The sequence below is a fragment of the Xenia sp. Carnegie-2017 genome, unplaced genomic scaffold, assembly GCF_021976095.1.
Source record: "Xenia sp. Carnegie-2017 unplaced genomic scaffold, XeniaSp_v1 HiC_scaffold_20, whole genome shotgun sequence".
NCBI lineage: Eukaryota > Metazoa > Cnidaria > Anthozoa > Malacalcyonacea > Xeniidae > Xenia > Xenia sp. Carnegie-2017.
The window spans coordinates 6,092,374-6,114,166 of NW_025813483.1; the positions used below are offsets into that span (position 1 = coordinate 6,092,374).

At 34.4% G+C, this 21,793-nt stretch overlaps 2 protein-coding genes across 3 annotated transcripts; both read left to right on the top strand.

Annotated features, from left to right (window-relative positions):
• The first annotated feature begins 4,554 nt into the window (after nt 1-4,554).
• LOC124442534 (frizzled-4-like) lies at nt 4,555-7,343 on the top strand. Its single transcript, XM_046993035.1, has one exon. The coding sequence runs from the start codon at nt 4,793-4,795 to the stop codon at nt 6,368-6,370; it is 1,578 nt and encodes a 525-aa protein (XP_046848991.1). The 5' UTR covers nt 4,555-4,792; the 3' UTR covers nt 6,371-7,343.
• A 389-nt stretch (nt 7,344-7,732) lies between these two features.
• LOC124441494 (probable C-mannosyltransferase DPY19L3) lies at nt 7,733-21,652 on the top strand. Of its 2 annotated transcripts, XM_046991981.1 has the most exons (15): nt 7,733-8,089; nt 8,784-8,874; nt 9,012-9,133; nt 10,859-11,004; nt 12,789-12,912; nt 13,370-13,504; nt 13,960-14,097; nt 14,704-14,802; nt 15,310-15,383; nt 15,904-16,062; nt 16,980-17,208; nt 18,212-18,268; nt 18,905-18,987; nt 19,421-19,553; nt 20,574-21,652. In XM_046991981.1, the coding sequence occupies exons 1-15, from the start codon at nt 7,835-7,837 to the stop codon at nt 20,889-20,891; spliced, it is 2,163 nt and encodes a 720-aa protein (XP_046847937.1). In that variant the 5' UTR covers nt 7,733-7,834; the 3' UTR covers nt 20,892-21,652. The 2 variants fall into 2 exon arrangements, with proteins under 2 accessions (XP_046847937.1, XP_046847938.1); XM_046991982.1 differs by lacking the exon at nt 8,784-8,874 and having other exon boundaries at nt 8,007-8,089.
• Nucleotides 21,653-21,793: the final 141 nt, after the last annotated feature.

The window sequence follows — 21,793 nt, forward strand, 5'->3', positions numbered from 1 at the left end:
TGATATAGGTGTGGTATTTTTCTTCACCATTGGTGGCCGTCTTTTGAAAGTGATGGTTATTTTTAACTTAGGCCCGGTTCAAACGTCGCATTTTACATGCGCCGAATCAAATGCGAGAATTATGTGCATGTAAAATGCGACGTTTGAATCAATTAAATTCGACGGATTTTAATTTAATGCGACTTTAGTCGCATATTCGACTGAGTTAGTCGAATATTCGACGGAAATTCGATGTTGATTCAAACGTCGCATTTTACATGAGCCGAATTTAATGCATAATTTATTTTAAGATATTTCTAAGCAAAATCAATTATTTCCATGCTAAATGCCATGCGCAAAGTTGTAAAACATGGCGGCGGCGAGTGATGGTAATGGCCCTTGTATTTCGTGCACAAGTTTAACAAAATACACTTGTTTAAAGTGCAAAAAATTTATATGTACAAGGAAAGTTTCCTCGAGATACACGAAATGTTTTTTTGAATCAGAATAAATACTCCAAACTTTCTTCCACCAGCCGGAATTTCTATCTTGTCTTCGACATGATCGATAAGGAGGGCTACGTATGAAGGCTTTTTTTTTACCAATTAACGGTAGAAAAACATGGGAAATTTGCAGAAGCTGCCGTCTCGTTTCTAATAGTTTATTTGCTGTAACATGCATCAATATTCGTCTTTTCCTATTAACACGAATCATATTTGAAATGCATAAACTCAACATTTTTCTGTTCGCCATTTTAGGAAATTAGTACAAGAAAATGAATAAACTATGAAAAAGTGGAAGCATAACTATAATAAATGCGACTATTAAATTCGACGTCTGAATCAAACTACGCATAAAACTATTTTAGTCGACTAAAACTCAGATTTGATTCGGCGCATGTAAAATGCGACGTTTGAACCGGGCCTTATTTGCAAATCAAGCGAGGCTTTCGCTCTCAAATATATTATAATTTGTACTTGCTTTCTCCGCGTCGTTTAATTTTTAAGTCGAAATTCGAACACCATTGAGGCCGAGTCTGGCCGACAGCCGACTCACTGATGAGATGAAAAAGATTCGGAGCAGTTTAAAAGTTTTAAAAACCAGTTAGTTACAAATTTACTGATATTTTTTCGATAACAAGGCGAAGATATTTGGCAGAGCAGATAACGTAGCTTCTTGGTGACAGCATGAGGCCTCCAAAAATTGTTTTCGAAATCAATTCAATTCACAACCTCATTGAGTGTTTTATTTTAACGAATACTTAGTATTCAAAGACGCAACAACTTTTGGCTCGAGTTTCATAATTTTAGTTTAACTCTGTACTGTAGAGACTGGCATGCAATTTATCTTGCTCAGCAAGCAATTTATTTATAAGCCGATTTACAAGCCGATCTGAGCTCAATCAAAGAGAATTTTCAAATTAATCATTAGTACATGCTACAGGAAAATTCAAAACTTTTGTTTTAAATTTATTTATTTCGTGAAACCTCGGAGACATTTGTGAGAAACTATTTTGTCTCGGGCTTGCAATGATCTGCTTCGATAAGTCTGTGTAAACGAAGTAAACATCTTTCATTTATAAAAAACATATTGACGTAGGGGCGATCGCTTACTTTTGTAACCTTTTGTATGGAACATATACATCGAAGGTATACAGGTCAAACAAATGGCACTGGATCAATTGGTTGGTCACCTGTGTTAAGTGGTCACGTGGCAATGTCGCAAAATTTCACAAAACCCACTTTCTCTCTTAGTCACCTTTATTGAACGGGTTACCTCTATAAAACGGACGCAGTCAACTTTTCGAAAGTCGCAATCCCGAACTTAATATTTCATTATTTTGTCAAAAAAGCGAAAATCTGTCGTGAAAAGTATGGGAGTCATGAGAGTGTAGTATTAGTTTTCCTAATGTTTTACACTATGTAATCCTTGATTTTTAGAAAAGTGGAGGGGACATGTCCGCTCCCCAGGATTTGCGCATTGGTATGAAAATATAAAACGTTCGGGTAAAGTAACAGCACATAATACAACATGTGATTCAATATTTCAGTCTTCAGAAACTTGCCAAAGTCTTTATTTTTGAGCAGGATGCAAAAACAAACAAAAAGTCATGTCGTTTTTACAAGACTTGTAGTCAACCATGTCAAATCGCCAAGAGTACCGTTTAACACAGATTTGACTTTATTTTATGATCGAATGCTTTTAGGTATAATCAGATGTAGAAACTTCTTGGCCCTCGTTTGCTCAAGACTTTAAATGATTAATTCAGCTTTTGTATATTTGCATACTGTTCTTCAATGGTTTGTCATCCCAATTTAAGAATAATTTTTTTTTATTAACATCGTAACTTGATCGAATTATAACATGTGCATCTCTTTTATGTAATTTTTGTAATGGATTAAACCAAATACAAACCAAGCATCTCCGCAGTAGTTAAAATAAAGTTGTACAATAGCTTCGTATTTGTCAACATGCTCTATCAGTCATTTAATAGCACCGATATCTGTAGAAAGATCTTAAGTATTATTTTTCCAGAAAAAATTTTGGTTGACAAATCAGCTTAGTGTTTTACATTCCGAAACCTGTCTGAAATTTCCATCATGTAAGTATTTTGATATTTGTTTCAGACTTTTGTCCTGAAAAATAATAAACAAATGGGTACCAACACCAGGTGCAAAGACGCATCAGTACTGTTTACGCTGTGGAAGTTAGACAAATTGGGTGGAAAACAGCCATCAGCATCGAGATTGAGTAAAAGAGGCCAAAAGGCTAAAATATCGTCTGAAATATCTTCTAAACCGATTATAAAAACGCAAATCTCGGGTATTTGAACTCAAGAAGGCCAGACTGACAATTTTGTATTCTTATTTCTGCAATATTTGAGGTTCTTATGCATGAAAATTAGATAATACAGGGATCATTAAATCTGTTTTATAATATTTCGCTGTTTCGCTTCAAATTATGGTTGCTGTTTTATCTAAAAAATATTGTTGTTGTGAAAATTAGTGACCTGCAACGGCGGTCAAAAAAGCTGCTCAAATTGCTGTTTCCGATACAAGTAAAAGTGTTAGCTTGCTATGAAATTTTGCACTTTGTTGCTAATTGCGGAGTTCTTTAGGCTATTCCCTAAGAAAAATTGTTGGTAAAGTGGGTCAAAGCCATAAAGTGCTTCGTTCCCATAAGTCTCCTCTCTGGTAAGAGATTTTAATCCTTGCGCCTTGAAAAAAACACGTTGCTATGTGTCTGTGGCCTTTGCAAAGGAGGAAAATTGCGCATATGTTCACTCTGGAGTAATTTTTTTGTTATTTTACCTGGTATCATTAATAAAAAGATTACACGCTCGTAAAACACAGCAATCAAAGTGTTGTAAATTTAGCGAAAATTGTTTCAAAAATTGGAAAAATTTATTGTTCTCCATCGTGAATCATCATCTTTTGGTCTCTCCAATTCTTTTTATAAAACTTCTGGATATTTCTGTTCAAATCCCAGTGGAAGTAATTCAAGTTTTTTGCTTGTCGTTCTGTGAGCATTGGTTACGTACTTTTAGAAATTTATGATTATTATTTGTGGCAATATATTTCGATGTAATGGTACCATGTGTCAGTGTGAATCGACCCAGTGTGCTCTTTTCTCCTTAATCGTCTCCACAAAAATGTTTCACGCGATGATTTTGAACATTGTAAAATCGTGAATAATTAATGGCGATCCCTTGAACGGATGTTAGAGTTTGTCTGGTTGTTGTTTTTGGTATTTTATGATTATTTTGGTTTTAGTTTATAGCTGTTTTGGTTTGCTGTTTTTGTGTTGGTTTTTGATCTAACCGAACAAAGTTCAAAGGGCTAAGAGTTTTTTTATCTTAATTATGATGCGTATTCAGATACAATGCGGTTAGGACGAAGCGGAAAGAATTTATGTTTTTTAGCACGAATTGGACTAAATCTTAGACCAATCTGAAAAGTGTATACGGTATTGTTAATCGATGTTCTAATTTCTTGAGGAAGTTGCAATTAACGTATAATTATCAATTATGGAAGCAATTTAGTCTGTAATTTCTTCGAATCCTCGTGAGGGTTTTTGGCAGCATAAGTTAAGTGATGTATTGATTGAAGCTTCGTTCTGCAGCAGTTGCCTGTATAGGGTTTCGTCGCGATTTCAGCGTCTGCAACGGAAGGAATTTGAGGTATTATGCTTTATTTTTGTATTGAAGTGGCGCATATCAGTTTACTGCCAGCCATTAAACGTCATCTGTCATCGCGCGTTTTTGCACTACTGCGGTGAACCGCCGTGAAAATCGACATGAGTCCTGCGAAAGTACAACCGTTTTGATTTGGTTTGTTTGCCAGATTAACTATCACGGTTGGATAGTGGCCTTCCTTTGCCCTTCGAGCACTCTTACATTTTACGCATGCCTTTAAGTTTCCCCGTCTTATCTCGTTCATAATGGGGGCGAAGCTAGATTAACCAATGGGATTGCTTATCGAAGCGACTAATTGATACGTCTACTTTGAAATTGGACGTGAGGCGGAGTTGTTAATATGAAAGAAGCGTTGTGATTGGCCAAACTCCTCTTGTATTTCTGACATAAACAAAATAGGCAACACTTGCCAGCCAAGACAAGAAATGTCGCATAGTTTATCGTCTTAAATTCAGTGAATGCCAGGGAGATTTTTATTTATGCGTTTTGACATGGCGAGATAGGAGGCTCTCCTTGTTGTGCCATTCTTTCAAAAGTAAACCAACTTTTCAGAGTGTCGCTTGCACGTTTCCAAGCCCGTGGTATGCTCTTGATCGTCAGTGTACACACGAAGTTAACATGAGTAAACTTTTTCTAAAAATACAAACATGCTTTGTTGTTATTCTCGTGCTTTTGCCCTTGGTATTGGGTTTTAAGAACGGCGAAGAGTTCCACGCAAAATGTCAACCAATGGACGTTGTACAATGCCGCTCAATTGATTATAATGTGACAGGACTTCCAAATATGTTCGGTCATAAAAATCAGATACAAGTTGAACAAAGTCTCAGGGATATCACAATGCTATTGACTTCAACTTGTGCCGAACCTGTCCGTTTCTTCTTTTGTTCTATGTACGCTCCGATGTGTTCAAAACAGACAAACAGTTTGATCACAACATGTGGTTCGCTTTGTACGTATGTCACGAAGCGATGTAAACCAACTGCGATGTCGCTGGGCATTCCTTGGTTGAAAGAATGGAATTGTTCTCAGTTTTACTGGAGGAATAACCGAGATGAGATGTGTATGGAAGGGTCCACATTCAACTTTAGTCCCTTTGATCCGTCCACAAATGTACCTGCAACTGAAGGTACAAAATTTCTGAAGAACGTTCACAGTAATAATGTTCGCAAAAGCTCGACACTTCGCTGCCACAGCACGCGAATTTTCACGAAAGACGACCAGGAATATGCCGAAGTATGGATGACTGTATGGTCCATTGTTTGTTTCGTCTCAACGAGCATTGCTTTGCTTGCCTTTATTTTTGGCAGAAAGAAATATCGTTATCCGGAGCGCTGTATTGTTATTCTCGCCATGTGCTATAATCTACATTGTGTCGGTTATATTGTGCGTGTGATCGTCGGATATAGTGAAACAGCATGTGTTCTCGACGAAAACTCCGAGCTGCTATTGACGAAGAACAAATTGGGGAATCCTCGTTGCGCTATCGTCTTCCTCTTTCTGTATTTCTTCGGCATGGCCGCATGCGTTTGGTGGGTGATCTTAACACTCACATGGTTTCTCGCGGCGGGAATGAGATGGAGCTTCGACGCCATCGAGAATTACACGAACGTTTTTCATCTCATCGCATGGGTATTGCCCGCTTTAAAAGCTGCCGTTGTGCTAATTCTTCGTAAGGTGGACGGAGATGAATTGACCGGCTTGTGTTATGTCGGCAATCAAGATTTACTAGCTTTGACTGGCTTTGTCCTTGGACCACAGTTTACTTATTTAATTACTGGAGTTTTGTTCTTGCTTGCCGGCTTCGTTGCTGTGTATCGAATGAAATTTGAGCAAAACAAACAGCGCTTGCATGGGGTTGAGAAATTCGATGTTGTACTCTTTAGAATAGGCATTTTTGCTGGGATTATATGCCTTCCCGCCTCCTGTATGATAGGAATCCATTTTTACGAATATAATACTCGCGATAAGTGGGCGAAAGGCGAGTCGGGAGCGTATGTGACAGTACTTATGATGAAAATCTCTGCAAGCGTATTTGCTGGTTTACTGTGCAGCTTTTGGTTATGGACGTATAAAATCATTGTGACTATGAAAAGCTTTTTTAAGCGGAAATTTCCAAAAGAAAACATTTCTGAGAACAATCAAATTGCATTAAGAAATTTGACCGTGAATGGATTCCAAACCGACGCAGATGTATAAAAAAAGGCGAGGAAAATTGAATGTATAAAATACGCACATTTAAAATATGAAATACTTGTAAACTATTAAATGGATGTCTGTAGATAAGGTCAAATGACTATTTAAGATTGCCGTTTCCCTGTGTTATGTCTGCGGAGATTATTGTTTACCCCCAGTCGTTTGGTAAATTATGAACAAACGATAAAATCTAAACGCAAGTAAAGTAATTAGCACCTCATTATTTGGGTCTATTCATTAATTTGTTGCTTAAAGAGAAAATGCTTTCAGACATTCAATGTACCACTGTGAACTGCACGAAAGACGCTTCTCTCTGCGTCTGTGGTGCAAAAGTGCGTTGATGCTATATGATAATTTGCGTGTTTATTTTCTGGCAGGTCTGGCTTATAAGTATTTACAGCGTTTGTTCCTTCCATACATGGATTTGATGGCGTCTTTAGTCACAGAACATGCTTTGGTTTTGAGCTGTTAAATAATATTTAAATAATATTCAATTTAAATACCAACTACCTCACTGGTGTTTATATTTTGTGCCTTACTTGGCACCAGGGATAGTATTTAATGTTCCTTAAAACTCTCACAAGTATTTGATGTTCTTAAAGTTTTGAAGTGGCAACAGCTAGTTTGTGTCGTATTGCCCATCTGAATATGAACCAGTTGCGTTGAAGGGACCTGAAATTTTCAAGTGACATGTTGAACCTGTTGAACATGCTTGCGCCTTTATAGGGGGTCCATCCTTCCAATGTTTAGAAATAGGATAAAGCGTTTTCGCTCATTCCACTGGGATCAAATCAACAGGACCATGGAGGAGCAACCATATCGCCGCTCCAAGCCGTACTCCAAGTTACATATCAGAGCTTGATTAACCAACATGGCCACTATTACGTCGGGAGAAAACGCTCTATAAACTACACTGTTTTTCTCAAGTGTAAATACATTACTTTACTACGTTATTAACCATTGTTATTCGCATGTACATTTGTTGGCAAGTACTTTCACATATTGCCTTTTTATTACCTGTATTACCAGAGGTATTGGCGGTATTGCTATTGGCTTATTGTTGACGTGACCTGCATATTTTCGGACACAATTTCACGTTTCAGATTTAGCACAATAGATACAGTTTCTCCAAAACCATTCAAAATAATTTAGTTTTAGTTAATTGCTGCTAATTTCCGAGTTTCTGGTTTAATTTCTTGAATTTCGTGTGAACCCACGTGTGAAATACAAAGACAACAATACATCTTGCTTGTGTAAACCCCCCGTTTGTTTTGGAGTTTGATAAATAATTATATATTTTAAGTTAAATTTGCTGGGGGGAAGGAATGAACTGTGTTTTCAACTTCACGACAGGTTCTCCAGCACAAAGAAGCACGAGCCACGAGAAGGATTAAAGGAACTTAAGCGTCCGAATTTTGTGTGTAAAAATTTAAAGTGCGACCTAATTTGGGTGATCTTTTGGTATAAATGCCGGACATTCGTCAACGGAAGCAACAGCGTAAGACGGAACATGGCGTTAAACCTAAACATAAACATGAAAAGACAAAGACTGTCGAGAGTAATGGCGTTAACAACGAGGAAGAAAAATCCAGGATCTCTTCCGTTATTTCGCAATACTTTAATATTTTATTGGGAGTATCTGCGTCTTTTTATATTGGATATCGTTATGCATTGTACATGAAAGAGTTGCACGAAAATGATATGTGGTTCTCAAACATTGGCGTGAGTCTTTATAAAGAGATTATTTATGAGTTGCAATTTAATAGTCCTTTGTCTTGTTGTGCATGTGTTTCCGAGCAACAATGTCTACAGTCTAGCTTTGAAAAGTTGTTTTTATTGAAGTGACCCCATTTTTCAAATGCTGCCATTGACATATCTTTGTTAAATTAGTTGTTCATTTATAAATGCTTATGCTTTCTTTGAAACAATAACATTTGTCATATCTAGTTAAGAAATTCATGTTTCTAATGGTTTTAACATAATTTATGGTGTGTGAACCCTGTTTACATAGAGTAGTATACTTTACCAATCACTAAAGTTCTGACTTGCTTCTGTAATTGCTTCTTGAAAAGCTTTACCATATAAACTGATTTATATAAACAAAGCTAGTTTGCCTTCCCTTTATCTCAGATTTTACAAATCTCCCTACAAAAGGACCAATGCTGGTTGTGTGCTTGTTACTCATTAAAATGTAGCTTGTAAAAACCATGTCATACATGGTGCATGTCAATTTTTGGAAGGTGCTAGTCAGTTTTAGATGGTGCACCCCCAGAAAATCCGCCCATGGATGATGTATGATTAAAATAATTTTTGGAGCTACGTAATGTTTTCAAACTTCATGACTGTAGTACATAAATAGGTAAATGATGTCATAATTCCAATGTTTTAATTTTGGGAAATTTGTGTATTATCTTAGCAACTTGAACGGGAAATCTCATTCAGAACTGAATCTGGATTGTATTTCTCATATTACAAGCAGCTAGTCTTGTCACCTACCTTACGACAAGGTTTGTTGGCTAGTTTATTGATAAACTTTTATTTGTTTCAACATCTAATAGTTTTAACTACTTTAGGCAATAACATTTATTTTGCCCCCCCTCATCTTTGGTATCATATTTTATCTGTATGTCACTTTTGATTTTAGGTGTTCATGATCTAATGGTTGATAATAAAACAGAGCATTTAAGAACAATCAATATCCTGGAGAGATTCAACATTTATCAAGAAGTTATATTGGCTATTATATACAGGGTGACATCATTAAAGGTACTTTTTTCAACATTTCTTATGTTTATGTCATACATGTCTTCATTTGTCTTATGTTTATGTCATACATGTCTTCATTTGTCTTATGTTTATGTCATACATGTCTTCATTTGTCTTATGTTTATGTCATACATGTCTTCATTTGTCTTATGTTTATGTCATACATGTTTTCATTTGTCTTATGTTTATGTCATACATGTCTTCATTTGTCTTATGTTTATGTCATACATGTCTTCATTTGTCTTATGTTTATGTCATACATGTCTTCATTTGTCTTATGTTTATGTCATACATGTCTTCATTTGTCTTATGTTTATGTCATACATGTCTTCATTTGTCTTATGTTTATGTCGTACATGTCTTCATTTGTCTTGTGTTTATGTCAAACATGTCTTCATTTGTGTTATGTTTATGTCATACATGTCTTCATTTGTCTTATGTTTATGTCATACATGTCTTCATTTGTCTTATGTTTATGTCATACATGTCTTCATTTGTCATATGTTTATGTCATACATGTCTTCATTTGTGTTATGTTTATGTCATACATGTCTTCATTTGTCTTATGTTTATGTCATACATGTCTTCATTTGTCTTATGTTTATGTCATACATGTCTTCATTTGTGTTATGTTTATGTCATACATGTCTTCATTTGTGTTATGTTTATGTCATACATGTCTTCATTTGTCTTATGTTTATGTCATATGTCTTCATTTGTTTCATGTTTATGTCATACATGTCTTCATTTGTCATATGTTTATGTCATACATGTCTTCATTTGTGTTATGTTTATGTCATACATGTCTTCATTTGTCTTATGTTTATGTCGTACATGTCTTCATTTGTTTCATGTTTATGTCATACATGTCTTCATTTGTCTTATGTTTATGTCATACATGTCTTCATTTGTCTTATGTTTATGTCATACATGTCTTCATTTGTCTTATGTTTATGTCATACATGTCTTCATTTGTCTTATGTTTATGTCATACATGTCTTCATTTGTCTTATGTTTATGTCATACATGTCTTCATTTGTCTTATGTCATGTCTTCATTTGTCTTATGTTTATGTCATCTTCATTTGTCTTATGTTTATGTCATACATGTCTTCATTTGTCTTATGTTTATGTCATACATGTCTTCATTTGTCTTATGTTTATGTCATACATGTCTTCATTTGTCTTATGTTTATGTCATACATGTCTTCATTTGTCTTATGTTTATGTCATACATGTCTTCATTTGTCTTATGTTTATGTCATACATGTCTTCATTTGTCTTATGTTTATGTCATACATGTCTTCATTTGTCTTATGTTTATGTCATACATGTCTTCATTTGTCTTATGTTTATGTCATACATGTCTTCATTTGTCTTATGTTTATGTCATACATGTCTTCATTTGTCTTATGTTTATGTCATACATGTCTTCATTTGTCTTATGTTTATGTCATACATGTCTTCATTTGTCTTATGTTTATGTTATACATGTCTTCATTTGTCTTATGTTTATGTCATACATGTCTTCATTTGTCTTATGTTTATGTCATACATGTCTTCATTTGTCTTATGTTTATGTCATACATGTCTTCATTTGTCTTATGTTTATGTCATACATGTCTTCATTTGTCTTATGTTTATGTCATACATGTCTTCATTTGTCTTGTGTATTAGCACACACGCCTTACATTTGTTTACTAAATTTTTGCCTCATTGTGTTCAGGAAAGAATAGAGTATGTGTATTTCTACATCAATACTGTGTTTGGCCTTCATGGAATGTATATGGTTTCATTGTTTGCTGCAGCATGGCTGCTAAGTGGATCATGGATAGCTGGTATTTTGGCCAATGTGTTTTTCATATTTAACAAGTGAGTTCAATACATCATGTTATATTCTGGCTGTCTTACATTCATGGTTGTCTTACGTACATCCTACTGTATCTAAGGAATAGTAAATTCAGCATCCTGCAATGATTGCAAACAGTGTTACCTGTTTTGGTCTGTTGTTCATGTCATGTTGCACAATGTTTATAGATTACTTTGTTACATCAAAACAGCGTAGACTTATTTATAAGTATCTGGTAATGTCTTAGAAAAATTAAGATTTTTCTAATGGATTGCAATTTAATCCTTTTTGTGGGTGATTTTGTCCGCAATGGACATTCGAAATAAATGCAAGCTCTAATTTAAGCAAGTCAATGTGAGATTAAAGTTGATTAAGTGATGGTCACAAATGATTACGTTATGCCTTTACCACCAGTCAAGTTCAGGGGTTAGAGTGCTAGATCTGAGAGTAAACACTACATATGTACTGTGAAGTTCAAGCACTGATGGTTGCAATGCAGTACCATATCTCTCTTTAAAGAACAAGTGAAATTTAATTATTTAACGAAAAGATGTGTGAGAGTAGGTTTTTGGTTTGGGCAATTTTGAAGATGTAAAATTTCACTCACAATTGTAAGTGACAAATATTGTGGTTGTGGGAAGGAAGCTTTCTTTTTCTTTTTATGTTTAAGACTATACTTGACAAGTTCATCATTTTTGCCATCTTTTGAAGGTAATATCACTAGACCATTCCTTGCAATTCCTTTGACTGTAGTGCCTCTATTTTCCCTATATTTTTGAGCTGATATGACCTGATTGTCCTTCACAATTCCTTTGCGATGTGCGAATTAGTTGAGAAAAAACGATGTGCAATTTTTTTTGACAAAAGTGTTTCTTTAGAAGCATAATCAAATCGATATTACGTTAATTATTATACAGCGCTAATTGCTAAATTAATATTTTTAAACGTGCACAAATTCATATGATTTACGACAATGTTTTTCGTTACAACCGCTGATCCAGTTACAAATGTATGAGAGAAATTTTTTGTGCATGTTATTCTCTCCTCTTTTTTGTGCAAAGTTTACAGCGCAATAAATTAACCACTTGGCCATCATCCCAGTAATCAAGCGAGTCAGCATTTAATGTTTCCATCCATTTTTTTACTGTATTAACTTTGCTGATAGCCTTTCGACAAGATGGCAAGAAAGACAAAAGTGAAAAGAGAAACACCGATTATACTTTTGCCTTCTGATTATTAACAGTAACATCCTTGATGTTTACTTACGATAAAAACATCATATTTATGTCATATTACAAACAATAAGTAAAAGCAAAAAGTATGGCTGATCAAGGTTGCCAGTTTGGCTTAATGTTTCTTGCCAAATTTGACTGAAAATATTCAAAATAGCTATGATGCCAAAAACAGTACGTAACGGTTTACAAAACAACGCAAATGCAAAATTTGACATAAATAATGTATTACATCCTTATTGTTACAAGCATATAAGCACCATGTATGTGGTCTCTTGACAGACTTCCCAGTACCAAAAAGACAACGTGTTTGAATTTGATGACATTGTGTCAACATGGATTTTAATGTCGTGCAGCGCACTCGTTTATAAAGGAAAGATCAGTAAAAACTAAGCTTGAAAACTTTTTTCAATTTATTTGGTGGTAATCAATAAAGAAGTTTTTTGCATATCGTTTGAAAAAGTGATGTGCAATTGTGTTCATTTTAGCTAAAACGATGTGCAAATTGCACATTGCACACCGTTAATTCCCACACTGCCTTTGCCTGTAGTGCATGTATTTCTCATATATTTTAGAGCTGATATGACCAGATTGTCCTTCACAATTCCTTTGCGAGAGAGTTTTGGGTTTCCTTTTCTCTATGTTCAAATAGCCATCACAACAGCTTATTTCAAACAAGACATAAGTCGTGGAAAGCAGGTTTGCTAAGAAATTTTTATGCAAAAAATATTTCCATTTTAAACATGATAGCCCAACATAAGACTTTTAAAAAAGCCATTGAGACAATGAATTAGAAATAAAGATAAAAGGTTTTTTAATAATGACGTTTCGATGATAAGAATACACACAAGGCTTTAAATATAAGCATATATGTACAGGGTCTTAAATTACATAATAGATAATAAATTACCTATTTACATCCTGTAAATATATGCTTATATTTAAAGCCTTGTGAAATTTTTATCATTTCATGTGAAGATGTCTTAAGTTAAAGATGAAATGCCATTCTTAAAAAACCTTTCATCTTTATTTCTAATTTATTGTTGCCATGGCTTTTTTAAAAGTCTTATGTTGGGCTATTATGTTGTCTCATGAAAATGCGCTTTCCTCCTGGCAAATCTCTGGCCACGATTTTAAACTTATTTCATTGATTTAGATTCTCTGTTTGTTGCTGTTGGCTATTTTTACATTTCTGTTCACATTAGTATGGCAGTTTGCACAGTTCATTCTTTTGTTGCAAGGCATGGCTATTTTTGGTGTATTTTGTCTTGGTTTTGTACCATCTCATAAGGTATGTTTTATCGTAATTTACCAAAACTTCACAAGCAGAGAGAGAATTTATTCAATATGTGACATATAATGATCTGCTAGGTGAATTGTGTTTATTTAAGTACATTGTCTTGAGGGTGAATTGTGTTTATTGGAGTACATTGTGTTGAGGGTGAATTGTGTTTATTTAAGTACATTGACTTGACGGTGAATGCTTCATTAAAACACCTGGTAGGAAGGTTGGTTACTTCATTACCAAGTCAAAAGGGAAAATGTGCTATTCATAATTATGTTTTGGTATATTCTTGTATACTCCTATTATCAGCATTGATTTCACCCTCCCTCCCTTCCCTTCCCTCCCCTCCCTCCCTTCCCTCCCGTCCCCTCCCTCCTGTCACCCGAATAGCTTACTCTGAGAAATACATATCACATTTTCCATATTCAAATTCTATGGTGCTGTGAATATTTTCATTTTAGATAAAAAATATGTTCTTTATAATTATTGGTTCCTTGTTGTTGGTCTTCGTTCTCCAGTTCATGAATGATATGATCATTAGATCATTGGCTTTAAGCTTTTCATTTTCATCCTTATTGGTTATTTCTAAAGTTAGCAAGGTATGTGTTAAAGACATTGGTGTATTTTTAGGGTTATAAGAGATTTTAGGGTTTGTGTAAAATAACTAATGGAGTGAGTTGATTATAAGATAAACTGAATGTTGTAGTGGTGTATGGTTATATGTAATAAGGAAGAATTACGTCATAAGATAAACAGAATGATGTAGTGGTGTATGGTAATATGTAATAAGGAAGAATTACGTCATAAGATAAACAGAATGATGTAGTGGTGTATGGTAATATGTAATAAGGAAGAATTACGTCATAAGATAAACAGAATGATGTAGTGGTGTATGGTAATATGTAATAAAGAAGAATTACGTCATAAGATAAACAGAATGATGTAGTGGTGTATGGTAATATAAATACAAAGAAGAGTGGAATGTGGTGAATGAATCAACGAGAAAGAAGGATATGTATTGTTTTGGTCCATGCGTTGGTTTCCAAGATTGCTAATTTCAAATTAAATTTTTTGTTCTGTACGACATCAATTTTATCATATTTTTTTGTTATAATCCTTACTTCTACACAACTTTGTCAAAGGCTAGGGAGTCGTGTTATGGCATACAATAAAGCCTGGAATTATCTCCCATTTTTTTTCTTCAGATTGACAAATGTGATGGAATTTTGAAAAATCTGATGAAAGTTGTGGCTCGTGTATTTGGCGTCTTGACGTTGACTGTTGTTTTGAATATTTGTGTCAAGGTATGTTTATGATGAAAGGGGATAACGCGAGATATATGAGGATATGTTTGGACGTGTTTGTAACATAGTACACGAGGATAAACCATGACACACGAGTATAAGGTTTGACATGTTTGTAATATAGTACATGAAGATAAACCATGACACACGAGTGTAAGGTTGGACATGTTTGTAATATAGTACATGAAGATAAACCATGACACACGAGTAAAAGGTTGGACATGTTTGTAATATAGTGCATGAGGATAAACCATGACATACGAGTATAAGGTTGGACATGTTTGTAATATAGTACATGAAGATAAACCATGACACACGAGTATAAGGTTGGACATGTTTGTAATATAGTGCATGAAGACAAACCATGACACACGAGTATAAGGTTGGACATATGTATACGTACATAATGGCATGAACCCTCTATTAACATTGCGAGTAGCTACTTAGTTAATTAATGACCATCACAAAGTGCAAATTGTTTACGCTTTTCATTATATTATATTTTAGTTGTTCGTAAAAGCCAGCTCTGACGAACACATATTCAAGTTTTTACGAGCGAAATTTGGCTTTGATGAAGCAAGGTACGTGGTAATGTGTTTTTTTATTGAACTATAAGATTGAACCTACATATGGACCAGTGATTGTATCTTTGAGGAAGATGTAAAGAGGAGAAAGTGCTTTAGTTTGGGTTGGACTTATTTGGTCAGTTTTTCTTAGATTTCTGTGACTACTTAGTGTGTTACTATGGATAGGAGAGGACAACCCTCTCCTCCAGCATACATACATACGTAGTAAATGTGTGTTACCATGGATAGGAGAGGACAACCCTCTCCTCCAGCATGCATACATACATACGTAGTAAATGTGTGTTACCATGGAGAAAGGAGTTACAGCCCCCTCCTCCAGCATCCATCGTAAATATGTGTTACCATGGGGAAAAGCCTTTTCTTTTCCTTCAGCATCCATAGTAAATCTATCTTTGTGTTTAAGTTTAGAAATACATAATCTTGGCTTGAATGCTGAAAAACCGTATCCAGCTAACCTTGTATATATCATATAGGATCTGTTCCTTGTACAACTGGTTTTTTCTCCATTGTGTAGAGATTTTGATGCTATGCTGTACCTATGTGAGATGTCATTTCGTATGCTACCTGTAGACACATACTGGCGTTTGACTGAGGGTGTGGTCTTTCCTTGTTATGTATTTGCTGTGGTCTTTGGTTTTATATTACTGGCTGTTGGTGTTCTTGAAGAATGGAGGTATGCCTGTATTTTTGTTACATTCTGACAAGTTTTACTTGATTAAAACATGGTCATGATTTTAACATTTGAAATTTATCGTTGATCATTTGAAATTTGAAACATTGATTTGTAAAACAAAGAGGGAATTTATGTTTCAGTACCTGGAGCTTTGACAGTACATAATGACTTGTTGGTATTGTCCATGGCTGGTATTCTTGGGTTCTGAGAAATGTTAAAGTGTTATCACTAGTGATGCACCAATATACATATTTAGCGATATACCAATTAGCAGATATTAAAATGCCGATATTGTGCCGATACCGATATTTTACGCCATTTTACGAAACTTAAGCATCATAAAGTATGCCAATTTGTGCTCACCATTGACTGTTCATTTCATAAAAAAATATAAAATTCAAAGCGGTTATTTACACTGCAGCAATCTTTCACAACACAACCCAATTGTCAATGGAAGTTGATATCATGTGGAACTAAAAAGTTTAAAGTAATATTAATTTAAGAAAAATTGTTAAGGTAATATATATTTAGTATTGTTAAACTATGATTCATTTCAATTGTATTTCTATTTCGATGCAATGTTTAAATGTCGGTATTATGAGCAATGAGGACGAAAAATACCAATGTCGTTATTCTGTTTTGGAGCCGGTACGCAGATATCGATGTCCGTATATCACTAGTTATCACCTTGTTCATATCGACTGCCGGTAATATATAAAACGCTGGTAATATATAAAACATATAGACTGTACTTAATGCTGGTAATATATAAAACATATATTAATGCTGGTAATATATAAAACATATAGACTGTACTTGTAGGGGTAGAAAGGGTTATAGTGAGGGTTACACCGATAATTTTTCTCAAAGGGTTACACCGATAATTTTTCTCAAAACATGCTACATTTCTTTTTTAGTGGTAATGATTTTATTTCATGGGGGAAAAATGTTCATACTTCGTTGAAAAGACGTCCTGAAGTCGTTTATCATCTTGTACAAACATTCTTCTTTACCTTTATGGCCGTAACTACGTTGAGATTTAAGTTTTTATGGATGCCACATATTTGCGTTGTCGCCGCAGGAATAATTTGTTCACAGGATTTGTGGAGCTTTCTTTTGTCGAAAATTTACCTGACATGTGCAAAGGTACGAGATTATATTAAATAATATGAAATGACATGTTTGTAAATGTAGATCGTCCAGGTTGGTAAAGTCCTGACAAGGACTGTTTTTGTTGTTGTTGACTGACGTTTCGACAACCTTAGCGGTAGTCATCTTCCGAGTCAATATGAATTTGAATCTGACTTTTGACTCTGACGATGACTACCGCTAAGGTTGTCGAAACGTCAGTCAACAACAACAAAAACAGTCCTTCTCAGGACTATACCAACCTGGACGATCTACATTTACAAAAATGTAGCGATACTCCCGGGTTCGAACCATTTACTTTAATGTGAAATGAATTACAGAAACTCAAATCACAACTCGGTTGTGCATTTTATGAGCAACTTTAAGGTATATACATCAAGGTACATGTTAAACACTAGATCGTTAAACGATCCATAAAGATACAACTAAAAGCAATTTTGAAATACACTATGATAATTTATACAACTCATTTAGATACATTCAGACATTAACATGCATTATGCAAGAGCATTAACATACATCAGCATCATTGTGTAAGATACATTAACATTCTTCAGCATACATAGTGTAAGAACTTTAACATACATTAGCATACATTTTAAGATTAAAGATGCATTAAAAAGATCCATGGAGATACATTGTAAGAGACATAATTTTTTACATTAAACATACATCAGCATACATTGTGTAAGATACATTAACATACATCAGCATACATTGTGTAAAATACATTAACATACATCAGCATACATTGTGTAAGAACTTTAACATACATTAGCATACATTTTGAAATTAAAGATACATTAAAAAGATCCATGGAGATACATTGTAAGAGACATAATTTTTTACTGCTAGATGTTCGTTTTATTTTTGAACTAATAGTGATTTGTCGTCATTGTTTTACGATGAGATGAGACTGTCTCAGAAGATACTCATTTAAAGTTATATGTGACCAAGTATCTTTATCAAGGGATCATCGTAAATTTGCTCTTTTTCACAGGCTAAAATTGGAAGTTCCTTGGTTCCGATAATTTTGATTGTTTTGGTGTTGTATCAGGTACAATGTGATCTTAAATATTAACAGTTTCTGCTGAAGTTATTTTATATTTTAATCAAGGCGAGATTTTAAGGGGAGGCGCGGGGAGGTGGGCACGTTTCCTAAGATCGCTTTTCCCCTGACATGTTTCCCACCTTCCCTTGAAACGTAGAATTTTTCCCATTCACTGCCAAACACACGCCACAAACTCGAAATATAAATTCTTAAGTAGAACTGTAGAAAATAAGACATTTCCGTTATCTGTCAAATGAAATCCGGCAAACCATGAATTTGAGGAGAATTCAACCAATCAGAGCCCAGGTTTTTAATGGGCTATTTTATAATAAACTCTAGTGTATGCAGTATTCATTGATATTTATTAGTATACTCGTTAAAAGTCTTAAATCATGTTAAGTATGTTCACAGGGTTATCGAACGTTAATAGAGAGGACCATATTTATATATTCTCCAATGCCAGGCTGGTTTCTTTTGAAACTGAAATTGTTTTCAAAAGATAATAGCCAAGTATAGCTGAATATATGAATATAGTGCCCCACCTCCAATTGACGTACATACCCTGACAAGGCAAACAACCAGACCTCCACGCACCTTAAATCCGGCATCGAGTTTAATGTGATGTATGTGATTACTCTATAGAGAATGGAAGGAGCGTTGAACGAATTAAAAGATTTGAAAGAGTTTTACGACCCGGACACAGTGGATTTAATGAGATTTATCAAGTAAGTAATCTGATAATGTCGATTTAGTAACTGTAAGAAAATTCATAAAAATTTTTTCAACCCTAACCCTCAACATAACCTTAACCCATAATTTAACCGTAAAGATAACTTGTATAACGTTTTTTCACTCGTTAAAGAATGATACGGCGTTTAGCTGTGAAGTTATTGATTAGCATTTTCCCGCTATTTACTGCTGTATGTGCCCACAATCTTCATGGTCATCGAAATATGGCCACCGGTGTCCGCTAAACTGTACCCTAGCCGAAGTTGCAAACAAAAAGTTACAAAACATAGCCTTTTACCAACCATTATTTTTCCTGGAAGTTTATTTTCAGGAACATATATTTTTGTTCAAACATCGAATGTACCTCAAATGTTTTTATTTCAAAATACCTACATCTGCTGGGGGCTTAATCACTATTTCACATTTCAGTGAGAAAACGGGAAAAGGGAGATCTTTCAGTGGAAGTATGCAACTTATGGCTGCAGTAAAATTGTGTACAGACAGACCAATAACAAATCATCCACATTATGAAAATAAATTATTGAGACTACGAACAAAGGAGGTAAGTGAAAGTTTTTGTAATTTCGATCTGAAAAGTTTGTGCTTGGAGATTGAAGATGCAAGGGTGTTAACCAATAGGTATTTGAACTTCAAAATACCACAGAAACAATGTCATTTGTCATGGTTTGATTCTAAAGAGAAACAGATTACCATTATTAAAGTATGATATTGTGTTTTGAAATTCAAATTTCTGTTCGTGGTTTTTCATGAATTGTATTTTTCAGTTGTATTTTTCACTTCATTTCGAATCTTTAAAAAAGCGATGAGAACACGATCTATGTGATGTTAGGAGTATTCAATGCTATCGTTTTAATGTTCAAATTATAAAGCACGTACTGAAATCACAGTAAATTGTGGGTAAATTATAACAAGTGACTGTGAACTACAATTTTAAAGATGAGAAAGCAACGAAAATACAAGGGCCGTTTAGAACCGATAATTTCAGATGATGAAGTTATTATAATACTTCGAAAAGTAGTTTTTAAGCTCAAAGTTTGAAATCCATTGATGTTTACATACTAACCCCTTTGTTGTGCTGTAGCTTTTAACTGCCTGAGTGCAGGAGGTGACCGGATTAAAGGAAATTTACTTTAACTCCACCACCCCCTGCACCTTGGGAGTGTTGTCAAGCGGTTGACCTTCACTGACGATATTATGTGGTCAGCGGATGACTAACAACAAATTAATTACAAATTTACAAGCGGAAAAAGAGGTCGAAAGTTATGTTTTAAAACTATAACAAATTCATCATCAGGTACACAGGTCTTGAACGTTGAACTAAAGATGAACTGTTATTCTGTATCATAAAACTACTTTAAACAAAACTGGTTTTGATAAACTCTTCGGAGAACTTTCCATAGTTCATTTACACGAGCGACTAATATTCATAAAAACAGATTAATTTCTAGTAGAACTTTTACTCTTCTATTTCATTATATTTTGATGTTTAAAAATTTAAACCGTTTTGGCTGTCGTCATTCACGACGCCACTTATTTTTAAAATTTTTGTTTCTCCGTCCAGATCTATCAAATTTATGCCAAGCGAACGCCGAAAGACGTCTATCATTTGCTGCGAAAGCATGGGACTGACTATGTGATCTTAGAAAATAGTATTTGTTATTCTCGACAAAAGTTAGGTTGTAAGATTAAAGATATCTTAGATTATAATAACGGTCATGTTATAGAGGGTGGAGTTGCCGACAGGGGTCTGGTACATAGTGATGTTTCCCGCTTCTGTCATGCAATTAAATCAGGTGGCGAGGAATTTAGTTTATATTTTAAGAAGGTGTTTGAAAATAGAACATTTTATATGTATAAATTATTAGGTAGTGGTAGTTAGGGATAGTGGTGGATAACGGCTGTACAGGCATGTACAGTGTGGAAGCCTGCCCAAATTTTTACTCCTACAATGCAGATTTTTTACTTTAGAAAATTATTTCTATTTATTGTTTTTCCGTGAATGAACACAAAAATATTTGCACTGCAGGAGTACAAAGCGAGCTGACTTCGCTAGTGGATATTTACATTGATAGTCAAAAACAGGTTTTTAAACTAGAGTTTGTCACTTAGCAGTACTTTAGCCAATGGAGAAATTTTGCAATTTCTTAATATCGTTAATGAATGACTAAATTGATGCCGTTTTTAATTTATGAAAAATGTTCCAATATCAAAATGTGCACTTTTCACCACTATATGATATAGGATTGGAAATTGTTATTCGTACATGTGAGCGTTCGTATGATAATCTTATGTTTTGTGAAATATTTGTGTACTGCAAACTGTTTTCAATGGGGGTATATTTTATCATGGGTAAATAATTTTTATGTGTACAAATAAACTCCAGTAAGAGTAGGTTTCAATTCGTATTAATACTGTACATATACAGATGATCTTTTATGGCTGTTGAGGATAAATTGTTTATACCTTATATAGCTATCAACTATAAAGGAATTGACTTCATTCTAGCTTTCCTAGCTGGAGTAATGTACCATGTCGATATAGTCAATGGGACGTTGGTTTGTTTTTCAATAGTTCATCCATAAGTGCAAATAAGTTACAACTGAACTGTATCGAAATTATAACTAAAATATCCAATCAAAATGCTGCTACTAATATAATATATGTGTTCACTCGGGCTACTCAAGAACAATGTTATATATAAAACGAATGAAAATTTAAGTTGTGAATGAAAATTCATAAAAAAATTTTCAACCCTAACCCTCAACATAACCTTAACCCAAA